Below are 27,612 nucleotides of genomic sequence, written 5' to 3' on the forward strand. Positions count from 1 at the left end.
ACCTGATTCTCCCTGGTGACGGCTGCAGCTGGGGTCCTCTGTGCTAGAGGAGTACACGGACGAGGTCGCTGACCCAGTTGCCAGCACCACGGCTACCGAAGCCAGCGGTTGGTGGAGCGTCAGCTTTACTCACTCAATTAGAATAAAATGTAAAAAATAAAATAAAGATATGGGACCAATGTTAGAAGGGTGCCCGGCTCCTGCCGGCACAAAATGAGAACTGGCCTGCCTGGAGCTGGGGGTGTGGTATAGGGGAGGAGGCTGGGCTGCCTGGAGCTGGGGGAGGGGTATAGCGGAGGAGGCTGGGCTGCCTGGAGCTGGGGGCAGGGTATAGGGGAGGAGGCTGGGGGCAGGGTATAGGGGAGGAGGCTGGGCTGCCTGGAGCTGGGGGCAGGGTATAGGGGAGGAGGCTGGACTGCCTGGAGCTGGGGGCAGGGTATAGGGGAGGAGGCTGGGCTGCCTGGAGCTGGGGGCAGGGTATAGGGGAGGAAGCTGGGCTGCCTGGGGCTGGGTGCGGGGTATAGGGGAGGAGGCTGGGCTGCCTGGAGCTGGGGGCAGGGTATAGGGGGGGAAGCTGGGCTGCCTGGAACTGGGGGCAGGGTATAGGGGGGGAAGCTGGGCTGCCTGGAACTGGGGGCAGGGTATAGGGGAGGAAGCTGGGCTGCCTAGGGCTGGCGGCGGGGTATAGGGGAGGAGGCTGGGCTGCCTGGAGCTGGGGGCAGGGTATAGGGGAGGAGGCTGGGCTGCCTGGAGCTGGGGGCAGGGTATAGGGGAGGAAGCTGGGCTGCCTGGAGCTGGGGGCGGGGTATAGGGGAGGAGGCTGGGCTGCCTGGAGCTGGGGGCGGGGTATAGGGGGAGGAGGCTGGGCTGCCCTGAAGTCAAAGAAGATTAACTGTCTGGTGAGCAGTCCTATTGCACAGCCCCAGACGAGCGTTGTCCCTGTGTCCTCTATGGCAATGAAGAAGAAAACACTTTAATACTGTCTGAGCACATTATTTGAGAATAAATAGTATAATAGAAAAATGACAATCAATTAGAAGCAGATTAATTCATTAATAAAAAGTCACTTTGGAATTTGGATCCTTAGGAAGAACCTATATTACCTGATGCTCCTGTGGGGTCCTGTGATTCTCCTCTGTACAGTGCTGGGAATACAGAGGACGGGGACATCTCTCTGGGGTATTACTGTTACTGGCTCCATCTGTAGGAGACACACAGTGACTGAGTACATTCTGTATATGTGATCATTAGATGCTGAGGTGACAGTAACATAACCAGCAGGAAGGAGTCGGCACAGATTACAAGCGGGAACAACCACCCGCAGAGCTAGCAGCGTGTGACCATTGTTACTACCAGCACAGAATAAGAAGTTACAGACAGTCTGGTCAGTGGTGATTAGAGTCCCCTGTGCAGGACACAATATACTGGGCGGCATGTAGGGTCAGTCCATAAATGGGCCCTTTATCAGTAAGGCCGTCTGTGACTGGATGAGCTTACTCTGCCAGGTGATCACAGATGTATAACATGATAGAATAGAGGGTGATTACTGATCCCTGAGTAACCCGAGTCAGCTTACTCCACCACTCCTAGGGATTCCCTCTCACCGGCAGTGACTGCGCTATTACTGACTCCTCCCACTGCCTAGTGGGCGGGAAACTCGCTGCCACCGCCAGGCTCCAACACCGGTACCTGGAACTACTTCTCCCACGCTCCTATTACCAGCACCTGGAACTACTCCTCCCATGCCCCTATTACCAGCACCTGGAGCTGGCTTCTTCTGGGTACGTGTGGACACACTGCTGCAACGCTTCCTGGGCAGTGCCGACTAATTCCCAATGGTCTCTTAGTATGGACTAGTCTACACGGAGATCTGACAGAGGGTTTCAGCTATGAGACATGGCCTCAATCCAGAACAGCTGGAGAATGGAATAGCATTTTGCCCTATTCTGGTGGTCACAGGATACAAGCAGATGCAGGCGTCTAAAGGCAAAATGTTTATTGCTCAAACGTCTTGAAAGAGACAATTCCCATTGCTGAAGGTGCTTGGGGCAATCACAGCATACAAAATGTTGCAGAAGTACAATCCTTCTTGATGTTCCAGACTCCATATACTCAGGGTTCACAGGCACCCTTATTACACAGTTCTAACACAGAATACCACAGGGGGAAGCCTGCCCTGGTCATTTAACCAATCCAGCTAAGTGCATATGCTGTACATGCACACATTTATCATTGTCCCTAGTGTACAGTAGGGAGTGGTCACTCTTCTGTGCCTGAGACCACATGTAGAGTTAGCCACAGCCCAGGTGCCAACAAGTCTGGAGGGGGGATTGTGACGTCTAAAACTTTACTTCCAGAATTCTGCTAGGAGACCTTATCACCTCCCCTGTCTGAATTTGGGACTAGATGTAGGGAGAAAAGATCCCCAGACAGCAGTCTATTGGCCACCGAGTGTCAGCTCTTTGGAGCTCAGAGAAACCAATCAGCTGGCTGTGCTGGCTGCTCTCCCTGCATCTCCTCATGTCACTCTGCTGCAGGAGGCTGCATGGGAGGTCACTCTGATTCCATGGGAGGGGGACCAGCCGCCCACAAAGGGATCCAAATCCCCCTAGATCACCAGGGAAGAGGTAAGTGCAATGTTACTTTTACATATTACACTGTATCAGGCTTTTATACCAATGACCTGCACACAGCCATAGATATTATATGTAGTATTTATCCAACACAAGCCCCAGAAACTAGCGCTGGAGCTTAACTCTTTCAGTGGTGGGGACTGTGAGCTAGGCTCTAGTTCCATAGCATTCGGGAGCTCGTAGCCCTGCAGACTGGGACTAGGCTCCCGAATACAGTAACTCTGGCTGCACAGTCTGTCTGCATCACCACAGCCACCGGACTTAATCCCCGCTCCACATTGAGGTACCGGGATGGCTCCTGATATACGAGATACACCAGAGAGTGCGGGAAGGAGACAGTGACATGACGTGAGGGGGAGAGCAGGAGTATAATAGGGACGGATGGCTACTGATGTATGAGATACACCAGAGAGTGTGGGGAGGAGACTGGTCAGATCTCTGGGCTGGTAACACACAGTGACATGATGTGAGGAGGAGAGCAGGAGTATAACAGAGGCTGATGGCTCCTGATGTATGAGATACACCAGAGAGTGTGGGGAGGAGACTGGTCAGATCTCAGGGCTGGTAACACACAGTGACATGATGTGAGGGGGAGAGCAGGAGTATAATAGGGGCTGATGGCTCCTGATGTATGAGATACACCAGAGAGTGTGGGGAGGAGACTGGTCAGATCTCTGGGCTGGTAATGCACAGTGACATGATGTGAGGGGTAGAGCAGGAGTATAATAGGGGCTGATGGCTCCTGATGTATAAGATACACCAGAATATGTGGGGAGGAGACTGGTCAGATCTCTGGGCTGGTAATACACAGTGACATGATGTGAGGGGGAGAGCAGGAGTATAATAGGGGCTGATGGCTCCTGATGTATGAGATACACCAGAGAGTGTGGGGAGGAGACTGGTCAGATCTCTGGGCTGGTAACACACAGTGACATGATGTGAGGGGAGAGCAGGACTATAATGGGGGCTGATGGCTCCTGATGTATGAGATACACCAGAGAGTGTGTGGAGGGGACTGGTCAGATCTCTGGGCTGGTAACACAGTGACATGATGTGAGGGGGAGAGCAGGAGTATAATAGGGGCTGATGGCTCCTGATGTATGAGATACACCAGAGAGTGTGGGGAGGAGACTGGTCAGATCTCTGTGCTGGTAACACACAGTGACATGATGTGAGGGGGAGAGCAGGAGTATAATAGGGGCTGATGGCTCCTGATGTATGAGATACACCAGAGAGTGTGGGGAGAAGACTGGTCAGATCTCTGGGCTGGTAACACACAGTGACATGATGTGAGGGGGAGAGCAGGAGTATAATAGGGGCTGACGGCTCCTGATGTATGAGATATACCAGAGTGTGTGGAGAGGAGACTGGTCAGATCTCTGGGCTGGTAACACACAGTGACATGATGTGAGGGGGAGAGCAGGATTATAAGAGGGGCTGATGGCTCCTGACTCTCCAACTCTGCAGATTAATTTCCCTCATTAGTTTGCACTGATAGAGGAGGGTGTAGGATAAGAGATTGATGTAATCACTGAGCAAGGTGAGTATGTGATGAGTTTCTGTAGTAAGTGTTTATTACTCACCTGTGCTGATATTTGTAGGGATTTCCTCCTCCTTACACTGCTGATCACCACTCACATACGTCTCTTCTTCTCCCTCTATATCTTCTGCCTTATTATCAGTCACATATGTCTCTTCTTCTCCCTCTATATCTTCTGCCTTCATATCAGTCACATACGTCTCTTCTTCTCCCTCTATATCTTCTGCCTCAATATTAGTCAGAACTTCACTCTAAATTACCCATAAAATAATAACGTCTGATTCCATTGAGAGTAAACAGCACAATACGAGTATATTAGAAAACACATAGATTGGCGAGACCCTAATCCCACCTACCTGATGCTCCTGTGGGATCCTGTTATTCTCCTCTGTAAAATCCTGGGAATAATGAGAATGGGGACATCTCTCTGGGGTATTTCTGTTACCAGATCCATCTGTAGGAGACACACAGTGACTGAGTACATTGTATATATGTGATTATTAGATGATGTGTGTATATAGGAGGCCCTCATACCTGTACAATAAATGACAGTTTCCTCTTACCCAGTGATGTGGGGGGACGGTGATTCTCCATAATCACGTCCTTGTACAGACCCTTGTGTTCCTTTATATACTCCTCCTCCTGCATGGAGACACAGACAGTGACATCCTGACACCTTATAGGAACCTGACACACACAATGATACAGTCATCATCCATACACATGCCCTGGTGTTACTGTATAATGTCCCAATCCCAGCAGTCACCTCTCCAGTCATCACCCAGACACATCCCCTAGTGTTACTGTATAATGTCCCATTCCCAGCAGTCACCTCCCCGGTCATCACACAGACACATCCCTTGGTGTTACTGTATAATGTCCCATTCCCAGCAGTCACCTCTCCAGTCATCACCCAGACACATCCCCTGGTGTTACTGTATAATGTCCATTCCCAGCAGTCACCTCTCCAGTCAGCAGATGAATGATCTTGTTGGTGAGCTCCAGGATCTTCTGGTCATTGTGTCTCTCATGTATCACTGAGGTAGGTGGAGGCACCGTGATGGGGCTCTGGGTCCTGCTCAGTCCTCCTGACACACGGGGACGGCTGCTGGGTGTCTCACACTCAACGGATGTCTTCTTCACTACTGTGTAATCCTGAGTAGTGGAGGAGAGGAAGTACCAAGGTACTCTTGTTACCTGATTGCTGGAGGAGCAAACTGGGACACAGACCGATAATTGCCTGCCGCATTCTATTTCAAGTGAGCCCATTTCTGAATGCGTTATAAATTATCACATTAAGTGATGTCACTTTGACACTCCCAAATCCCCTCACCTCCCCCATCATGTCTCTGTATTATTACTATAGATATAAGTGGTCAATGTGACACTACCAGATCCTCTCTCCTCTCCAGTCATGTCCCTGTATTATTACTATATATATATATATATATATATATATATATATAAATAAAAAAGTGATGTCACTGTGACACTCCCAGATCCCGTCAGCTCCCCAGTCATTTCCCTGTATTATTACTATATATATATATATATAAGTGATGTCACAGTGACAGACACTACCAGACCCTCTCACCTCCCCAGTCATGTCCCTAGTGTTCCCTCTAACTCCGGCGGCAGGCAGGGCGCTGGAGCTAGAGAGGGCAATGCTGTGCGCGCGCACGCCCAAAAAGGGGGCGTGGTTATGAAAAGGGTGTGTGTCTATAAGACACGTCCCCTTTTCGTCATACTTGGGGGCGTGCCCGGCGCTTACGGACATGCCGGGCAGCCCCCAAGCGCTGCAGAAAGGGAGAATAGATGCCGGGCGCATGCGCCCGGCGTCTATATTTTCCAGCGGTGACCGGGTCACCGCATGTTTGTCCACCCCCGGGACACTGCGTCCCGCGGGTGAGAACGGCTCCCGCAGGCTGTTAGGGCAGGGCGCTTTTTGCCCTCCTCCTGGAGGGCAGGGTGCTTTTTGCCCTCCAGAAGGAGGGCAGGGCGCCGCGCCCCGCTAAAACAGCCTAGCAGGAACGCTATGTCCCTGTATTATTATTATAGATATAAGTGATGTCACTGTGACACTTCCAGATCCCCTCACCTCCCCAGTCATATCCCTGTATTTTATTACTATAGATAAAAGTGATGTCACTGTGACACTCCCAGATTCCCTCACCTCCCCAGTCATGTCCCTGTATTATTATCATTATAAATATAAGTGATGTCACTGTGACACTCTCCTATCCCCTCACCTCCCCAGTCAGCAGGTAGATGATCTCCAGGGAGAGATTTAGTATCCTCTCAGTCATGTGACTCCTGTCAGTGTCCATCCTCAGTGATCAGTGAGTTATACAGGACACGTCTCACCTCACGTTACCTCTGGCAAAGACTCTATGGTTCTTCACGTTTTCCTGGAATAAATATACTAATTATAATAAATATTATAGAATATATGTAACACAATCAAGCAGGAAACACTGAGAGACCATTAAGTCCTTCTCTCTTCCCCGAGGTCACACTGATATCACACTGATCACTATACACAGGTCACACTGATATCACACACCTGATACACACTGATCACTATACACAGGTCACACTGATATCACACACCTGATACACACTGATCACTATACACAGGTTACACTGATATCACACACCTGATACACACTGATCACTATACACAGGTTACACTGATATCACACACCTGATACACACTGATCACTATACACAGATCACACAGATATCACACACCTGATACACACTGATCACTATACACAGATCACACAGATATCACACACCTGATACACACTGATCATTACTATATATAGGTCACACTGATATCACACACCCGGTACACACTGATCACTATACACAGATCACACTGATATCACACACCTGATACACACTTATCACTATACACAGGTAACACTGATCACTATACACAGATCACACACCTGATACACACTGATCACTATACACAGGTCACCCTGATATCACACATCTGATACATACTGATCACTATACACAGGTCACCCTGATAGCATACACCTGATACACACTGATCACACTGATTACTATACATAGGTCAAACACCTGATAACCAGTGATTACTACACATAGTATAATATACACAAGTACACAACACCATATGACAAGATATTTCCCCAGGTCAGATCCCTCACAGCCCACCCACCTTTTCCTCCTCATTCCACCCTCAGGTCATTCTCCCCAGTAACCTAGGATAAAGTCTTTGCCCCCATCATCTTACCCTACTTCTCTGCTCCCCCTCCCCCATTATACACCCTCCGATAGTGCACCACATCTCCCAGCCCAGCCTCTCTCCCCCACTACTGCCCTATTCCTCTGTCTCCTAATATCTGGGCGACTTGTGTACAATCACCCATCTTATTTCCCTGCTCCCACATCTGTAATAATTACTGAGAGTCAGCAGTGTTATACAGTATGTGGATCCGCAGCTGTAAGGAAACCATAAAGGCCCCTACACACAGAACGATGGAGGTAACGATACAATCTCATTAGCGATTTCCCTTGAACTCTCCCCGGCAGCTCCCTGGCACTCAAGGACACGATGCACAATGTGACAGAAGGTCTATCGTGCACGATCTAACGATTTGCAGATCAGTAGATTGTGCCCGATAGCAGACAGATACATGCACGGATCAGGGAGATCCCTGCTACAAGCACCTTTGTAAAAAAAAAAAATCACTAAGACACAGATCCATGGACGTATCAGTGAGATCCGCCCGTGAATCTGTGTTAAAACAATGAATACAAAGTGAAAAATAAAAAAAGGCCTTCTGCCTCTCAGCCAATGACTTCAATGGTGGGAACCGCTCATTGGCTGAGAGGCGTAAGGCTTGCCTCTCTCAGCCACTGAGCCGTCATTCAGGTAGTACTGTCCTTAGAGTTCGGTGGTCCAGGTAATTGTCATTTTTTTTTTACCAAAACCCTGGATGAATACATGGATGGAAGAGGACATGATCCACGCATAGGAAGAGGTCAGTATGGTATGGTTTTCTTTAACAGGTATCGGTGGATCTATATGCACGATCTGTCATTCCAATGCATCGAAAACGGCCAGATTGTGAATAATATTGTACAGTGTGTGTACATATTAAGTCCCAGCATGCCCTGTCATGCTGGAATCCACAGTTAGCCTACCACTGTAGGATGTTCGTTCCATATGTGACAATCCTGCCAGCCATGTTTATGTAGCATAGGGAAGAGGCTGAAGCATTTCTTGGAAGGTAATCACTTACACACTGAAGATCAGTGTTTCCCATTTCCAGGCCCCAGGTGTCCCTAACAGGTGCTAATTATCTCACTGTGGATTCTGTGAGATCTGGAAAACACGCAATGTCGTGGTTCCCTGAGGAGTGGTGCGGGTAAACGCTGGTCCCTAAACACAGGTAGTTCCGGACTACAGATAGACAGTAATTAGATAGACAATGTCTAGATAGACACTAAAAGTTAGACAGTCAATAGTTACAGGGACAAAAGTTCGACAGGTACAAAAGTCAGACACATTAAAGTTCGACATGTAAAAAGGTCGACAGGTACAAAAGGTCGCCATTAAAATGGTTGACACTTTTTTATTTTATTAGGGTTAGGTTTAGGCACTTACCCCCACGGTTAGTGTTAGGCACTTACCCAGACGGTTAGTGTTAGGCACCAGGGGAAAGTTAGGGTGAAGATTAGGGCTAAAAAGCAACAAAAAAAAAATGTGTCGACCATTTTTGTGTCGAACTTTTGTACCTGTTGACCTTTTTACATGTTGAAATTTAGTTTGTCTGACTTTTGTCCCTGTCGAACTTTTGAACTATTGACTGTCCATCTAGACATTGTCTATCTAATTACTGTCTATCACTTATACCACACCCACACAAAGGCTAGTAAAAGAGAAGGTGCGGGGAGCGGAGGGAACTCCAAACAGGTTGGTGATAATTATCTCACTGGGGATTCTGTGAGGAGACCTGGTAAACATGCACTGTTATGGTTCCCTGAGGACTGGGAAACACTGGTCCCTACTCACAGGGTAGTAAGAGATAAAGTGCTGGGAGCAGAGTTAGCTCCAAACAGGTTGGTGATAATTATAGGAATGAAAATAAAGCTAAGAAAGCCTCAGACAGGTGAGGACTCAGCAGGGCCTATTACAGAGGACGTCTGTGCATCTTATACATCACCCGGTGTACACTATGGTGTCTCTCTGTGTATTCTGTCACTTCCACACTAATAACCACCTACTGAGGGTACTGACCGCCAGCTACAGCTGCTACGTTCTGTATGGGGGGTCTGAGTGCTCCGGACACCTCCCTTTCTCTATAGTCTGTTACCCACCGAGCAGTGACTGCTCCAGCTGTATTATATGTAACACCAGGGTCTGCTCCACCAGTATTATATGTAACACCAGGGTCTGCTCCAGCTGTATTATATGTAACACTAATAACCACCTACTGAGGGTACTGACCGCCAGCTACAGCTGCTACGTTCTGTATGGGGGGGGTCTGAGTGCTCCGGACACCTCCCATTCTCTATAGTCTGTTACCCACCGAGCAGTGACTGCTCCAGCTGTATTATATGTAACACCAGGGTCTGCTCCACCAGTATTATATGTAACACCAGGGTCTGCTCCAGCTGTATTATATGTAACACTAATAACCACCTACTGAGGGTACTGACCGCCAACTACAGCTGCTACGTTCTGTATGGGGGGGGTCTGAGTGCGCCGGACACCTCCCATTCTCTATAGTCTGTTACCCACCGAGCAGTGACTGCTCCAGCTGTATTATATGTAACACCAGGGTCTGCTCCACCAGTATTATATGTAACACCAGGGTCTGCTCCAGCTGTATTATATGTAACACTAATAACCACCTACTGAGGGTACTGACAGCCAGCTACAGCTGATACGTTCTGTATAGGGGGGGGGGGGGGCTGAGTGCACCGGACACCTCCCTTTCTCTATAGTATGTTACCCACCGAGCAGAGACTGCTCCAGCTGTATTATATGCAACACCAGGGTCTGCTCCAGCTGTACTATATGTAACACCAGGGTCTGCTCCAGCTGTACTATATGTAACACCAGGGTCTGCTCCAGCTGCACTATATGTAACACCAGGGTCTGCTCCAGCTGCACTATATGTAACACCAGGGTCTGCTCCACCTGTATTATATGTAACACCACGGTCTGCTCCACCTTTACTATATCTAAAACTGATGTCTGCTACAACTGTATCATATGTAACACCAGAGTCTGCACCACATGTATGACAATAATGCAGAGAAGGATGCTCCACCTGTGTTCTAAGATGACAACAATCTGTTCTATGGGTATAATAAGTAGCTGTATAATATTAGTAACTACCATTACCTGCTGCCACTTCCTTCCTCTCACCCGGAATTCATAGTAGGAGAAACGCCCCTCTACATAACCACGCCCCTCTCCACTTCCGTGTAGCTATGGCTACCGCCAGCCCCGACCCTGTATCGTAACGAGCGCCCTCCTCTTTCAACCCTCAGTGCAGTGATTGGCAGCAGCGAGTAGCCAATCAGACGGCACACAGTAGGAAGGACGTTCTGTAACTAAGCAGCCACCTGCACCTGCCGCTCACAGCTTCATCACTAGAGTAACAGCCAAATAGTCTAATGGTGCCCTCATGTACGGTGACCGTCGGCCATATTCTTATAGTTTCCCAGTCACAGAGCAGAGGGGGCGGGGCCACAGGGGCTTTAGCTGCCATTTTGTCATAGACATTCCTGACAGCCGGAGCCAGGTATCGTGTCCTGTTACTGTATATATTATATTATTATTATATAGGGGGAGGGGACTGTACAGTGATATATGAGGGGGAATAACACAGCTCCCAGCACACACTGATATGTGGTATTATTATATAGGGGGAAGGGACCGTACAGTGATATGTGAGGGGGAATAACACAGCTCCCAGCACACACTGATATGTGGTATTATTATTATTATATAGGGGAGAGGGGACCGTACAGTGATATATGAGGGGGAATAACACAGCTCCCAGCACACACTGATATGTGGTATTATTATTATATACGGGAGAGGGGACTGTACAGTGATATATGAGGGGGAATAATACAGCTCCCAGCACACACTGATATGTGGTATTATATAGGGGTAGGGGACTGAACAGTGGGATGCAATCGGAAAACCGACTGTCTTAATCCCGACAGCCGGCTTCCCGATTGCTTTATCCCGGCGTGGGATAAATGACCAGCGTCTATATCTAGACGCCTGTCATTTACCCGACGCCGGGAGACCGGCGCCCGGCATCCCAATCGAAGGGATGCCGGGCGCCGCCAGCGGACAGCCTCGGGGGGGGGGGAGGGTTAGGTTTAGGGTACCCGGGGGGGACTTAGGGTTAGGCTAAGGGGAGGGAGGGTTAGGGTTAGGCACCCCCGGGGGACTTACGTTTAGGCAGCGGGGAAGCGGGGGGTTAGGGTTAGGCACTTAGAGGGGGGATTAGGGTTAGGCACTTGGGGGGAGAGGTTAGGGTTAGGCACCCCTAAGGAAGGTTAGGGGGTTAGGTTAGGTTAGTAGATACCTATCCACGATCGGGATTTCCAGCGCTGTCGGGCTTCCGCTGCCGGGATCTCTGCTTTTGTCGGCCAGGCGCTGACGGGATTCGAACTGTCGGCCACAGGGCCGCCGGTATTTCATACTGATTCCGTACAGTGATATATGAGGGGGAATAACACAGCTCCCAGCACACACTGATATGTGGTATTATTATTATATAGGGTAGAGGGGACCGTACAGTGATATATGAGGGGGAATAACACAGCTCCCAGCACACACTGATGTGTGGTGTTATTATTATATAGGGGAGAGGGGACTGTACAGTGATATATGAGGGGGAATAACACAGCTCCCAGCACACACTATGTGGTATTATTATATAGGGGAGAGGGGACCGTACAGTGATATATGAGGGGGAATAACACAGCTCCCAGCACACACTGATATGTGGTATTATTATTATATAGGGTAGAGGGGACTGTACAGTGATATATGAGGGGGAATAACACAGCTCCCAGCACACACTGATATGTGGTATTATTACTATGTAGGGGAGTGGGGACAGTACAGTTATATATGTGGTGGATAACACAGGTCCCAGCACACACTGATATGTGGTATTATTATTATGTAGGGGAGAGGGGACTGTACAGTGATATATGAGGGGGAATAAAACGGCTCCCAGCACACACTGATATGTGGTATTATTACTATGTAGGGGAGTGGGGACAGTACAGTGATATATGTGGTGGATAACACAGGTCCCAGCACACACTGATATGTGGTATTATTATTATGTAGGGGAGAGGGGACTGTACAGTGATATATGAGGGGGAATAAAACCGCTCCCAGCACACACTGATATGTGGTATTATTACTATGTAGGGGAGTGGGGACAGTACAGTGATATATGTGGTGGATAACACAGGTCCCAGCACACACTGATATGTGGTATTATTATTATGTAGGGGAGAGGGGACTGTACAGTGATATATGAGGGGGAATAAAACCGCTCCCAGCACACACTGATATGTGGTATTATTACTATGTAGGGGAGCGGGGACAGTACAGTTATATATGTGGTGGATAACACAGGTCCCAGCACACACTTATATGTGGTATTATTATTATGTAGGGGAGAGGGGACTGTACAGTGATATATGAGGGGGAATAAAACCGCTCCCAGCACACACTGATATGTGGTATTATTACTATGTAGGGGAGTGGGGACTGTACAGTGATATATGAGGGGGAGTAACACAGCTCCCAGCACACACTGATATGTGGTATTATTATTATGTAGGGGAGAGGGGAGTGTACAGTGATATATGAGGGGGAATAACACAGCTCCCAGCACACACTGATATGTGGTATTATTATTATGTAGGGGAGAGGGGACCGTACAGTGATATATGTGGTGGATAACACATGTCCCAGCACACACTGGGCCTGATTCAGAATGGATTGCTTTTGCGATAGCGTACGCTGCTCGGTCGATGGTGCGCACTTCGCATGCGTTTGCATCGCTGAGAGCGTGTGTGAGTTAACATTGCTATTGCTCTGCAATCACTCATGCAGATACAAAGCCATCGCAGAGTGAGTGACTTCAGATCAGTGTTTTGGGGTTGGTGAGGGGAGTGGTCAGAGGGTCCGATGTGTCTGATGTATATGCAGGACTGCAAGCTATTATGGATGTGAGATAGCGGTAGTGGGGGTCTCTATGATGGCTGTGTGACGGCATTGCGATAGCATTCACAGCTGGAATTACAATAGTGATCCATATGGAATCAGGCCCACTGTTATGTGGTATTATTATTATATAGTGATGTCCAGGACACAACAAGGAACCACCATGTGCCGAAAACCAGACCTCACAACTTTCCTGACCAAAAAGATCAACTTGTATTGACTTCAGGAATAACAAGGACTATAATTATATTCCTGGTGAGGATAAACTGTCATCCTATTTTGCCCACCCTTTTACCTTTCCTCCCCAAATGACTTTATTGGAGTATTACCCCCCATCCCTGGTGCTTGTAGACTCCTAGCGTTCCCGCTAGGCTGTTTTAGCGGGGCGCGGCGCCCTGCTCTCCTTCTGGAGGGCAAAAAGCATCCTGCCCTCCAGAAGGAGGGCAAAAAGCGCCGTGCCCTCACAGCTTGCGGGTGCCGTCTTCACCCGCAGGACGCAGTGTCCCGCGGGTGGAGAAATGTGCGGTGACTCGGTCACCGCCGGAGAATAGACGTCGGGCGTATGCGCCCGGCATCTATTCTCCCTGTCTGCAGCGCTTGGGGGCTGCCCGGCGTGTCCGTAAGTGCCGGGCACGCCCCCAAGTATGACGAAAAGGGGACGCGTCTTATAGACATGCCCCCTTTTCATGGCCACGCCTTCGGCGCGCGCACATACTTGCCCTCTCTAGCTCTGGCGCCCTGCCTGCCGCCGGAGCTAGAGTGAACACTGGACCCTGTTGGGAGTATTACCCCTCGCCCCCCATGGGCAATACTCCCCCACATGCAGAACTTACCTGATGATCAGTGCCCCCTGCTGCAGCTAATCTCTGTACTTGCTGAGATCAGCCAAATATCTGTCCCTGGTACATGCGCTCCAGAATTACTTTTGCACAGTATTCTGGGGTGTGATTCCGGAAGTGATGTCATCGGTCACAGACTGCTGCAGTATTGCAGGGTGGTACAGGGAGTCAGAGGGCATTCGTTTTGCATATATATATATATTAGCGTTCCCGCTAGGCTGTTTTAGCGGGGTGCAGCGCCCTGCCCTCCAGGAGGAGGGCAAAAAGCGCCCTGCCCTCACAGCCTGCGGGAGCCGTTCTCACCCGCGGGACGCAGTGTCCCGCGGGTGGAGAAACATGCGGTGACCCGGTCACCGCCGGAGAATAGACGCCGGGCGCATGCGCCCGGCATCTATTCTCCCTGTCTGCAGGGCTTGGGGGCTGCCCGGCGTGTCCGTAAGTGCTGGGCACGCCCCCAAGAGTGACAAAAAGGGGACGCGTCTTATAGACACGCCCCCTTTTCCGATGGCCACGCCCCCTTCTCGGTCGCACGCGCGCCTTCGGCGCGTGCACGGGCATGCCCTCTCTAGCTCCAGCGCCCTGCCTCCCGCCGGAGCTAGAGGGAACACTATATATATAGATCAGATCGCCTCTGAAAAACTGAGGGACACAGCGGGTGGCGTTTTCGGGGACCTTGTCTACTGAAGCACAGCTGATTGCGGTTACATCACATGCTACAACGCCTATTACATGGTTACACCGTTATAAACAAGTCTGAGGATGTGGATAAGTAACTTGTGAGACTAAACGGATAATATCATGTCATGTAAATGTAATCTGTGTATTAATGCTTTTCAGGTATGTTAGTAGTAAGTGCTTGCTGGTTGTCGTGACTGTAAATAATTAAATTATACAAGTATTTATAGATAAAAATTAGCGTTATGAGTGAAATAGTTGCTCAAGCCTATAATAATAAAGATGAGTGTATAATAAAAGTGTGTAAGTAATAGCGATGGTGGGCACGCGCTGTGTATGTATCTACTGGATGGTCTCTCTCGCTGCTTCCCTATTATACATTGCCCCTGCTCTGATAATCTCTGTTGCCACCTTGTGTCTGTGGTTCCTCATAGCCGCTTACATCATAGAGGTTTCTCTCGCTGCTTCCCTATTATACATTGACCCTGCTCTGATGGTCTCTGCTGCCACCTTGTGTCCGTGTACAGTTATTGGTAGGGTTCCTCATAGCCGCTTATATCATAGAGGTTTCTCTCGCTGCTTCCCTATTGCACATTGTCGTTGGCCATAGTACCGCTTTCCCATCCTTCCTGGACGGCTTCATGATAATATTTCTCCATTTTTGTATCTCTCTCACAGCTGAGGTTTCTTCTCTTTGTTAGATCTTAGATGTTCAGCTCCTCCTATGTGGCTGTAATGAGTCCAGTTCCGTGGAGATAACATCCATGATAACAGTAACCAATAGACAGATGGTAAAATCTTGATACAATTTGGATTTTTGGTTTTTCAATATTTTTTATAATTTTCTGTAGCTTAATTTGGTTTCCACAGTAGGTCCCTGTTCGCAGCACTAATTCTCATGTGGAGCACGCCTGGTCTTTGCTAGGGTCCTTGCTGTTATATTTGTGCTGTGTTCTCTATTAGAGTAAAACTGGTGTAATAATCGTTTTCTTGCAAACAGCTGTAAATAGCCTTCCCATTGGATACGTCCCATTGGCTGTGCCCCATTGTATATGTAAGAGCAAAGTTTGAATTTGGGCCTTATTGAGGACTTGATCAGAAAGATTGCTTATTATTTCTTTCTGTTCATCTTTTTGGTGGTGGCACATGTTCCTTCCAGTACTTATCTTCTCTCCAGTATCTTCTCTCTCTCTGTTTTCGGGTTTCCTTGTCTCCTCTTTATATTCCAATTGGTCTCATCTGTGTTCCTCACAGCTGCTCTGAGTAATCCAGGTTCTGTATTCCTCACAGCTGCTCTGATCGATCTAGGTACCGTCTGTGTTCCTCAAAACTGCTCTGAGCGATCCACGTCTTGTCTGTATTCCTCACAGCTGCTCTGAACAAGCTAGATCACGTCTGTGTTCCTCAAAGCTGCTCTGAGCGATCTAGGGCCGTCTGTTTTCCTCACAGCTGCTTTGAGCGATCCAGGTCCAGTCTGTGTTCCTCAAAGCTGCTCTGAGCGATGTAGGTCCCGTCTGTGTTCCTCACAGCTGCTCTGAGCGATCTAGGTCCCGTGTGTGTTCCTCACAGCTGCTCTAAGCGATCCAGGCCCCGTCTGTGTTCCTCACAGTTGCTGTGAAAAAATTCCAGGGTGCTGAATTTCTTAGGTCTTTTGCTTTGGAAACCAGATAATTTATTAGTGGCATATACAGGCGCAATAAGGAGCATATAGCGGTAATGATCAGCCATCGGGAGTCTTTATAATGGAACAATGTCTCATATATTGTGTTCACTCTAGCTCCGGCGGCTGGCAGGGCGCCGGAGCTAGAGAGGGCACTTTTGTGCGAGCACCCGAAAAGGGGGTGTGGCCATTGAAAGGGGGCGTGTCTATAAGACGCGTCCCCTTTTTGTCACTCTTGGGGGTGTGCCCGGCACTTACGGACACGCCGGGCAGCCCCCAAGCGCTGCAGACAGGGAGAATAGATGCTGGGCGCATGCACCCGGCGTCTATTCTCCGGCGGTGACCGGGTCACCGCACATTTATCCACCCGCGGGACACTGCGACCAGATGGTGAAGACGGCACCCGCAGGCTGTGAGGGCAGGGCGCTTTTTGCCCTCCTTCTGGAGGGCAGGGTGCTTTTTGCCCTCCAGAAGGAGAGCAGGGTGCCGCGCCCCGCTAAACCAGCCTAGCAGGAACACTAATTTATCTGTGCGAGGAATGATAACGTATTGGCCATGTCCCAGGAGAGAGTTATGGAGGATTTCAGGAATCACTCCCAGAGTTTGTGACAAAACCTCAGCAATGTCCCATTCTGATTATGTATGTATTTATGCATGGATGTTATTTCTATGTACACTACCATTCAAAAGTTTGGGGTCACCCTAGACAATTTCGTGTTTTACATGAAAACTGACTTTTATTTATCAATGAGTTGCAAAATGAATAGAACATATAGTCAAGACATTGGCAAGGTTAGAAATAATGATTTTTATTTGAAATAATAATTTTGTCCTTCAGGCTTTGCTTTCGTCAAAGAATGTTCCTTTTGCAGCAATTACAGCATTGCAGACCTTTGGCATTCTAGCTATTAATTTGTTGAGGTAATCTGAAGAAATTTCACCCCACGCTTCCCGAAACGCCTCCAACAGGTTGGATTGGCTTGATGGGCACTTCTTGCGTACCATACGGTCTGGCTGCTCCCACAACAGCTCAATGGGGTTGAGATCTGGGGACTACGCTGGCCACTCCATTATAGACAGAATACCAGCTGTCTGCTTCTTCCCTAAATAGTTCTTGCATAATTTGGAGGTGTGCTTTGGGTCATTGTCGTGTTGGAGGAGGAAATTGGCTCCAATCAAGCCCTGTCCACAGGGTATGGCATGGCGTTGCAAACTGAAGTGATAGCCTTCCTTATTCAAAATCCCTTTTACCTTGTACAAATCTCCCACTTTACCAGCACCAAACCAGCCAAAGACCATCACATTACCTCCACCATGCTTGACAGATGGCGTCAGGCACTCTTCCAGCATCTTTTCACTTGTTCTGTGTCTCACAAATGTTCATCTGTGTGATCCAAACACCTCAAACTTCGATTCGTCTGTCCATAACACTTTTTTTCAATCTTCCTCTGTCCAATGTCTGTGTTCTTTTGCCCACATTAATCTTTTCCTTACATTGGCCAGTCTCAGATATGACTTCTTGGCCACTCTGCCTAGAAGGCCAGCATCCCGGAGTCGCCTCTTCACTCTAGACGTTGACACTGGCGTTTTGCGGGTACCAATTAACGAAGCTGCCAGTTGAGGGCTTGTGAGGCGTCTATTTCTCAAAGTAGAGACTCTAATGTACTTGTCTTCTTGCACAGTTGTGCACCGGGGCCTCCCACTTTTCTTTCTACTTTGGTTAGAGCCTGTTTGTGCTGTTCTCTGAAGGGAGTAGTACATACCTTTGTAGGAAATGTTTAGTTTCTTGGCAATTTCTCAAATGGAATAGCCTTCATTTCTATGAACAAGAATAGACTCGAGTTTCACATGAAAGTTCTCTTCTGGCCATTTGGGGAGTATAATCGAACCCACAAATGTGATGCTCCAGATACTCAACTAGCTCAAAGGAAGGCCAGTTTTATAGCTTCTCTAACGAGAAAATCCGTTTTCAGCTGTCCTAACATAATTGCACAAGGGTTTTCTAATCATTCATTAGTCTTCTAACGCGCTTAGCAAACACAATGTACCATTAGAACACTGGCGTGATGGTTGCTGGAAATGGGCCTCTATACACCTATGTAGATATTCCTTTAAAAAACAGACGTTTACAGCTTGCATAGTCATTTACCACATTAACAATGTATTTCTGATTAATTTAAAGTTGTCTTCATTGAAAAAAACAGTGCTTTTCTTTCAAAAATAAGGACATTTCTAAGTGACCCCAAACTGTTGAATGGTAGTGCATGTATGTAATATATATGTCTCTAGGAAATAGAGTAAATAGTGTCATTTGTGTAATTTATATTTTATGTAATTATGTGGTCTGACATTGCCCGTTTCTAGGGTGAAATTAGAACAGAAACCAAATTATCTGGAAAGCCCTCGTTTCTGTCCCATTGTTATGTAACTGGATACCTGTAATGATAGCTGTGGAGTCAGGAGCATAGTGAAATATAAATTGTTGATTGAAACAGAAACATAGTGCAGGCAATGCAGAGAATCCAGGAGTGATACATGAACCGGACTGGAACTGGTGGTAACAGAAACTTGAGGGTCTGCAAAACTGGATACTAACAAGAACCATATACTGCAGAGTGGATGAGTCAGTCACATGCAGCAATAGTAGGAGCAGCTTGCAGAGGCCCAGCTGGCTTTAGCTGCACATATTATAGGCTGGGGATATACAGACTGGATACAAACAAGAACCATATACTGCAGAGTGGGTGAGTCAGAGTCACATGCAGTAATAGGAGGGACAGCTTGCAGAGGCCCAGCTGGCTTTAGCTGCACATATTATAGGCTGGGGATATACAGACTGGATACAAACAAGAACCATATGCTGCAGAGTGGATGAGTCAGAGTCACATGCAGCAATAGGAGGGACAGCTTGCAGAGGCCCAGCTGGCTTTAGCTGCACATATTATAGGCTGGGGATATACAGACTGGATACAAACAAGAACCATATGCTGCAGAGTGGATGAGTCAGAGTCACATGTAGTAATAGGAGGGACAGCTTGCAGAGGCCCAGCTGGCTTTAGCTGCACATACTATAGGCTGGGGATATACAGACTGGATACAAACAAGAACCATATACTGCAGAGTGGATGAGTCAGAGTCACATGCAGTAATAGGAGGGACAGCTTGCAGAGGCCCAGCTGGCTTTAGCTGCACATACTATAGGCTGGGGATATACAGACTGGATACAAACAAGAACCATATACTGCAGAGTGGGTGAGTCAGAGTCACATGCAGTAATAGGAGGGACAGCTTGCAGAGGCCCAGCTGGCTTTAGCTGCACATATTATAGGCTGGAGATATACAGACTGGATACAAACAAGAACCATATGCTGCAGAGTGGGTGAGTCAGAGTCACATGCAGTAATAGGAGGGACAGCTTGCAGAGGCCCAGCTGGCTTTAGCTGCACATATTATAGGCTGGGGATATACAGACTGGATACAAACAAGAACCATATGCTGCAGAGTAGATGAGTCAGAGTCACATGCAGCAATAGGAGGGACAGCTTGCAGAGGCCCAGCTGGCTTTAGCTGCACATATTATGGGCTGGGGATATACAGACTGGATACAAACAAGAACCATATGCTGCAGAGTGGGTGAGTCAGAGTCACATGTAGTAATAGGAGGGACAGCTTGCAGAGGCCCAGCTGGCTTTAGCTGCACATACTATAGGCTGGGGATATACAGACTGGATACAAACAAGAACCATATACTGCAGAGTGGATGAGTCAGAGTCACATGCAGTAATAGGAGGGACAGCTTGCAGAGGCCCAGCTGGCTTTAGCTGCACATACTATAGGCTGGGGATATACAGACTGGATACAAACAAGAACCATATACTGCAGAGTGGGTGAGTCAGAGTCACATGCAGTAATAGGAGGGACAGCTTGCAGAGGCCCAGCTGGCTTTAGCTGCACATATTATAGGCTGGAGATATACAGACTGGATACAAACAAGAACCATATGCTGCAGAGTGGGTGAGTCAGAGTCACATGCAGTAATAGGAGGGACAGCTTGCAGAGGCCCAGCTGGCTTTAGCTGCACATATTATAGGCTGGGGATATACAGACTGGATACAAACAAGAACCATATACTGCAGAGTGGGTGAGTCAGAGTCACATGCAGCAATAGGAGGAACAGCTTGCAGAGGCCCAGCTGGCTTTAGCTGCACATATTATAGGCTGGGGATATACAGACTGGATACAACCAAAGGCAATAAGCTGCAAAGTAGATGAGACAGATTCACAGACAGCAGTGGAGATGCAGTTTGCAGAAGTCCAGTAGACAGGAGATCAGGTTCAGGCCATTGTATACAATCCAGGGATAACAATCAATGACCAGCAGGGGGCGTGGTGAGGGGCATGAATAAATAGTCTGTATGGCAGGTGCAGGTGATAAAAAGAGTGATATTAACTCCTTCATGTGAGGAGACAATGTCTGAATACATCAGCAGCACCTCTGGTAGCACAGAGGTACTACAGGCCAGATACAAAATAAAGGACAGTGTCCTAACACCGATGTAAAATTTCCAGTGGTGCAAAGAGCATCTGATATGTATCTGGGACGAATAAGACCCCCAGCCAGAAGCATTGGTGTAAACTTATGCAGTACAGCGTTGTGTGACGGCCTCTGAGGAGCCTTATGGGACTGGGACACAGGAATATCTGATAGACACTGACCAGGGCTCTATGGCTGGGGGGAAAGGGGAGACTTACTGGTCACTCAGTGTAACATGTCTGACTGTGTTACATGTGTTATCTGTGATGTGTATTATATTATATTTATTCCTAGACAGTACTGCTGTGAGGAATCAGAGTCTTTATTACACATCACACGATTTGTATTCTCTCCGATTCACTGAGGATGGACAAGAACGAAAGTCACAGGACTGAGAGGATCTTACATCTCACCCTGGAGATCATCTACGAGCTGACTGGGGAGGTGAGAGGGCCTGGGGGTGTCACAGTGACATCACTTATATATATAGTAATAATACAGGGACATGACTGGGGAGATGAGGGGATCTGGGAGTGTCACAGTGACATCACTTATATCTATAGTAATAATACAGGGACATGACTGGGGAGGTGAGGGGATCTGGGAGTGTCACAGTGACATCACTTATATCTATAGTAATAATACAGGGACATGACTGGGGAGGTGAGGGGGTCTGCGAGTATCACAGTGACATCACTTATATCTATAGTAATAATACAGGGACATGACTGGGGAGGTGAGAGGATCTGGGAGTGTCACAGTGACATCACTTATATCTATAGTAATAATACAGGGACATGACTGGGGAGGTGAGGGGATCTGGGAGTGTCACAGTGACATCACTTATATCTATAGTAATAATACAGGGACATGACTGGGGAGGTGAGGGGGTCTGCGAGTATCACAGTGACATCACTTATATCTATAGTAATAATACAGGGACATGACTGGGGAGGTGAGGGGATCTGGGAGTGTCACAGTGACATCACTTATATCTATAGTAATAATACAGGGACATGACTGGGGAGGTGAGGGGATCTGGTAGTGTCACAGTGACATCACTTATATCTATAGTAATAATACAGGGACATGACTGGGGAGGTGAGGGGATCTGGGAGTGTCACAGTGACATCACTTATATCTATAGTAATAATACAGGGACATGACTGGGGAGGTGAGGGGATCTGGGAGTGTCACAGTGACATCATATATATATATATATATATATATATATATATAGTAATAATACAGGGACATGACTGGGGAGGTGAGGGGATCTGGTAGTGTCACAGTGACATCACTTATATCTATAGTAATAATACAGGGACATGACTGGGGAGGTGAGGGGATCTGGGATGGCACAGTGACCACTTATATATATATATAGTAATAATACAGGGACATGACGGGAGGTGAGGGGATCTGGGAGTGCCACAGTGACATCACATATCTATAGTAATAATACAGGGACATGACTGGGGAGGTAGGATCTGGGAGTGTCACAGTGACATCACTTATATCTATAGTAATAATACAGGGACATGACTGGGGAGGTGAGGGGATCAGGGAGTGTCACACTGACATCACTTATATCTATAGTAATAATACAGGGACATGACTGGGGAGGTGAGGGGATCTGGGAGTGTCACAGTGACATCATATATATATATATATATATATATATATAATACAGGGACATGACTGGGGAGGTGAGGGGATCTGCGAGTATCACAGTGACCACTTATATATATATATAGTAATAATACAGGGACATGACGGGAGGTGAGGGGATCTGGGAGTGCCACAGTGACATCACTTATATCTATAGTAATAATACAGGGACATGACTGGGGAGGTGAGGGGATCTGGGAGTGTCACACTGACATCACTTATATCTATAGTAATAATACAGGGACATGACTGGGGAGGTGAGGGGATCTGGGAGTGTCACACTGACATCACTTATATCTATAGTAATAATACAGGGACATGACTGGGGAGGTGAGGGGATCTGGGAGTGTCACACTGACATCACTTATATCTATAGTAATAATACAGGGACATGACTTGGAAGGTGAGGGGATCTGGGAGTGTCACAGTGACATCATATATATATATATATATATATATATATATATATATATATATATATATATAGTAATAATACAGGGACATGACTGGGGAGGTGAGGGGATCTGCGAGTATCACAGTGACCACTTATATATATATATATAGTAATAATACAGGGACATGACGGGGAGGTGAGGGGATCTGGGAGTGTCACAGTGACATCACATATATCTATAGTAATAATACAGGGACATGGCTGGGGAGGTGAGGGGATCTGGGGGTGTCACAGTGACATCACTTATATCTATAGTAATAATACAGGGACATGGCTGGGGAGGTGAGGGGATCTGGGGGTGTCACAGTGACATCACTTATATCTATAGTAATAATACAGGGACATGACTGGGGAGGTGAGGGGATCTGGGAGTGCCACAGTGACATCACTTATATCTATAGTAATAATACAGGGACATGACTGGGTAGGTGAGGGGATCTGGGATGGCACAGTGACGTCACTTATATCTATAGTAATAATACAGGGACATGACTGAGGAGGTGAGGGGATCTGGGGGTGTCACAGTGACATCACTTATATCTATAGTAATAATACAGGGACATGACTTGGAAGGTGAGGGGATCTGCGAGTATCACAGTGACATCACTTATATCTTCAGTAATAATGAGCAGCAGGTAGCCAGTCTCAGATATAGTATAAGTCCCACAGTCCTCACTTGAGTTGGGATTTAGTACATTGCTCGCAGTATGTTCTTTTCTTTTTGTCACTGACACAAATATGTCAGATCTGCGTACGATATACTCTACATTTTCCTATATGTAAGACTTGATATTGTGAAATAGTCTTCTTATATATTATGCAAAGTTAACACCTGAATAAACAACCCCATATAGGTTGAGTTTAATTGATGTTTTCATTTTTGTCTCCCCAATACACAGGATTACACAGTAGTGAAGAAGACATCAGGTGAGTGTGAGACACCCAGCAGCCGTCCCCATGTGTTAGGAGGAGTAAGCAGGGCCCAGAGCCCCATCACGGTGCCTCCACCTCACTCACTGATACATGAGAGACACAATGACCAGAAGATCCTGGAACTCACCAACAAGATCTTTCAGCCGCTTACTGGACAGGTGACTTCTGGGAATAGGACATTATACAGTAACACCAGGGGATGTGTCTGCGTGATGACTGGAGAGGTGACTGCTGGGAATGGGACATTATACAGTAACACCAGGGGATGTTTCTGGGTGATGATTGGAGAGGTGACTGCTTTGGAAGGGGACATTATACAGTAACACCAGGGGATGTGCCTGGGTGATGACTGGAGAGGTGACTGCATTATACAGTAACACCAGGGGATGTGTCGGGGGATGACTGGAAAGGTGACTGCTGGGAATGGGACATTATACAGTAACACCAGGGGATGTGTCTGGGGGATGACTGGAAAGGTGACTGCTAGGAATGGGACATTATACAGTAACACCAGGGATGTGTCTGGGTGATGACTGGGGAGGTGACTGCTGGGAATGGGACATTATACAGTAACACCAGGGGATGTGTCTGGGTGATGGCTGGAGAGGTGACTGCTGGGAAAGGGACATTATACAGTAACACCAAGGGATGTGTCTGGGTGATGACTGGAGAGGTGACTACTGGGAATGGGACATTATACAGTAACACCAAGGGATGTGTCTGGGGGATGACTGGAGAGGTGACTGCTGGGAATGGGACATTATACAGTAAACCAGGGGATGTGTCTGGGGGATGACTGGAGAGGTGACTGTTGGGAATGGGACATTATACAGTAACACCAGGGGATGTGTCTGGATAACTGTATCATTGTGTGTGTCAGGTTCCTATAAGTTGTCAAGATGTCATTTTGAATGTTTCTATGCAGGAGGGGAAGTATATAGAGGAACACAGGGGTCTGTACAAGGACGTGATGATGGAGAATCACCGGCCCCTCACATCACTGGGTAAGAGGAGACTGTCCTTTATTGTACAAGGGAGAGCAGGTATGGTGGTTCCCTATATACACACATCATCTGATAATCACATATATACAATGTACTCAGTCACTGTGTGTCTCCTACAGATGGACCCAGTAACAGAAATACCCCAGAGAGATGTCCCCATCCTCTTTATTCACAGGATTGTATAGAGGAGAATCACAGGACCCCACAGGAGGATCAGGTAGATGGGATTTATGGTCTCACCAATATACCAAAGTGACTGTCACTATATACTACAGAAGCTGTGTGTGTCTTATACACTGATATTATACTGTGTAATCTCAAGTAATGACATCAGACATTATGCAGTTTTTTATTCTCTGATTTAATTAGGGTGAAGATCTGACTAATATTAAGATAAATGATATAGAGGGAGAAGAAGAGACGTATGTTACTGATATGAAGGCAGAAGATACAGAGGGAGAAGAAGAGACGTATGTGACTGATATAAAGGCAGAAGATACAGAGGGAGAAGAAGAGACGTATGTGACTGATAATAAGGCAGAAGATATAGAGGGAGAAGAGACGTATGTGAGGTGTGATCAGCAGTGTAAGGAGGAGGAAATCCCTACAGATATCAGCACAGGTGAGTAATAAACACTTACTACAGAAAAGAGTCACATTCTCTCTCTGCACCATGATATAGTGTTCGGTTTGATTTTAACCAGTGTATTATATGTGTGGAGATTGTATGTTCTCCCAGTTTTGTGTGCATTTCCTTCCCCAATCCAAAAAATATACTGGTATGTTAACTGACTTCTGACAAGGAGAGATATATATCTGACCAGTCACCTCCCCACACTCTCTGGTGTATCTTCTACATCAGGAGCCATCAGCCCCTATTATACGTCTGCTCTCCCCCTCACGTCATGTCACTGTGTGTTACCAGCCCAGAGATCTGACCAGTCTCCTCCCTACACTCTATGGTGTATCTCATACATCAGGAGCCATTAGCCCCTATTATACTCCTGGTCTACCCCTCACATCATGTCACTGTGTGTTACCAGCCCAGAGATCTGACCAGTCTCCTCCCCACACTCTCTGGTGTATCTCATACATCAGGAGCCATCAGCCCCTATTATACTCCTGCTCTCCTCCTCACATCATGTCACTGTGTGTTACCAGCCCAGAGATCTGTCCAGTCTCCTCCCCACACTCTCTGGTGTATCTCATACTTCAGGAGCCATCAGCCCCTATTATACTCCTGCTCTCCCCCTCACATCATGTCACTGTGTGTTACCAGCCCAGAGATCTGTCCAGTCTCCTCCCCACACTCTCTGGTGTATCTCATACATCAGGAGCCATCAGCCCCTATTATACTCCTGCTCTCCCCCTCACATCATGTCACTGTGTGTTACCAGCCCAGAGATCTGTCCAGTCTCCTCCCCACACTCTCTGGTGTATCTTATACATCAGGAGCTATCCGCCCCTATTATACTCCTGCTCTCCCCCTCACATCATGTCACTGTGTGTTACCAGCCCAGAGATCTGACCAGTCTCCTCCCCACACTCTCTGGTGTATCTCATACATCAGGAGCTATCCGCCCCTATTATACTCCTGCTCTCCCCCTCACATCATGTCACTGTGTGTTACCAGCCCAGAGATCTGACCATTCTCCTCCCCACACTCTCTGGTGTATCTCATATATCAGGAGCCATCAGCCCCTATTATACTCCTGCTCTCCCCCTCTCTCTGGTGTAGCTCATCAAGAGACATCACTATAATGATTAAATCACTGGTTAATGGAATGATACCCCATGTGACATTACCCATGATCCTCCTCGTGCACTAGTACATGTGATAATACCCATTATCTTCCTTGAGTAATATTGACTGACTGGTTTTCAATATACTGTATACTACACATCACAACATATGAGTCACATATACTCCACCTTCTCACACACACAGCTATAACCACACTCCCGTCATTGTATAATGGGTCCCTCCAGTCTCTGTGCTTGGATGCTCTGTACTGTTGCGCTTTATCTGCTGACCCAATATTCTTATCCTGCTCTGCCCTACTGATTTCTTACTCTTTCTGCTGTTGCCCGTCTATGCCCTGCGCCATACCCCTACCCTGTACTGCTGCCTCCCCCGCTCTGTGCCCTGCACCATACCCCTACCCTGTCCTGCTGCCTTCCCCTGCTCTGGGCCCTGCACCATTCCCCTACCTAGTCCTGCTGCCTCCCCCACTCTTTGTTCTTTGCCATCCCCTACCCTGTCCTCCTGTCTCCACCTTCTAGCACATACTGGTCTGTATATCAGAAGTTTGTTGCATTAGCTGAGTGGGCGAAAAAGCACCAGAGCAGAGAGTGACACCCCAGGCAGGAAAGAGGAACTGCACGGGTTGTGACAGGTGCAGGGTGCTAG

At 47.6% G+C, this 27,612-nt stretch overlaps 2 protein-coding genes across 5 annotated transcripts in view; one reads left to right on the forward strand and one right to left on the reverse strand.

Moving 5' to 3' along the window:
* The window catches only part of LOC148436303 (uncharacterized), a 22,915-nt gene extending 12,252 nt beyond the window's left edge, over positions 1–10,663 (reverse strand). For both annotated transcript variants that reach the window (XM_088465061.1, XM_088465060.1), the window contains exons 1-7: positions 10,565–10,663; positions 6,423–6,581; positions 5,137–5,328; positions 4,737–4,815; positions 4,530–4,627; positions 4,217–4,424; positions 1,104–1,201 (exon numbers count right to left, since the gene is read on the reverse strand). In XM_088465061.1, the coding sequence (XP_088321187.1) occupies positions 1,104–1,201; positions 4,217–4,424; positions 4,530–4,627; positions 4,737–4,815; positions 5,137–5,328; positions 6,423–6,500 (753 nt within the window). In that variant the 5' untranslated portion in view covers positions 6,501–6,581; positions 10,565–10,663. The remainder of the gene's footprint in view (positions 1–1,103; positions 1,202–4,216; positions 4,425–4,529; positions 4,628–4,736; positions 4,816–5,136; positions 5,329–6,422; positions 6,582–10,564) is intronic.
* The window catches only part of LOC148436304 (uncharacterized), a 24,330-nt gene continuing 4,872 nt past the window's right edge, over positions 8,155–27,612 (forward strand). For 2 of the 3 annotated variants that reach the window (XM_088465064.1, XM_088465066.1), the window contains exons 1-6: positions 10,929–10,967; positions 21,435–21,584; positions 24,165–24,356; positions 25,124–25,202; positions 25,322–25,419; positions 25,572–25,824. In XM_088465064.1, the coding sequence (XP_088321190.1) occupies positions 21,507–21,584; positions 24,165–24,356; positions 25,124–25,202; positions 25,322–25,419; positions 25,572–25,824 (700 nt within the window). In that variant the 5' untranslated portion in view covers positions 10,929–10,967; positions 21,435–21,506. Of the gene's footprint in view, positions 8,193–10,928; positions 10,968–21,434; positions 21,585–24,164; positions 24,357–25,123; positions 25,203–25,321; positions 25,420–25,571; positions 25,825–27,612 lie in introns of those variants that run through there. The other variant, XM_088465065.1, reaches the window with a different exon arrangement.

The sequence above is a fragment of the Taudactylus pleione genome, unplaced genomic scaffold (genome assembly GCF_031769625.1).
Source record: "Taudactylus pleione unplaced genomic scaffold, aTauple2 ptg001839l, whole genome shotgun sequence".
Taxonomy (NCBI): domain Eukaryota; kingdom Metazoa; phylum Chordata; class Amphibia; order Anura; family Myobatrachidae; genus Taudactylus; species Taudactylus pleione.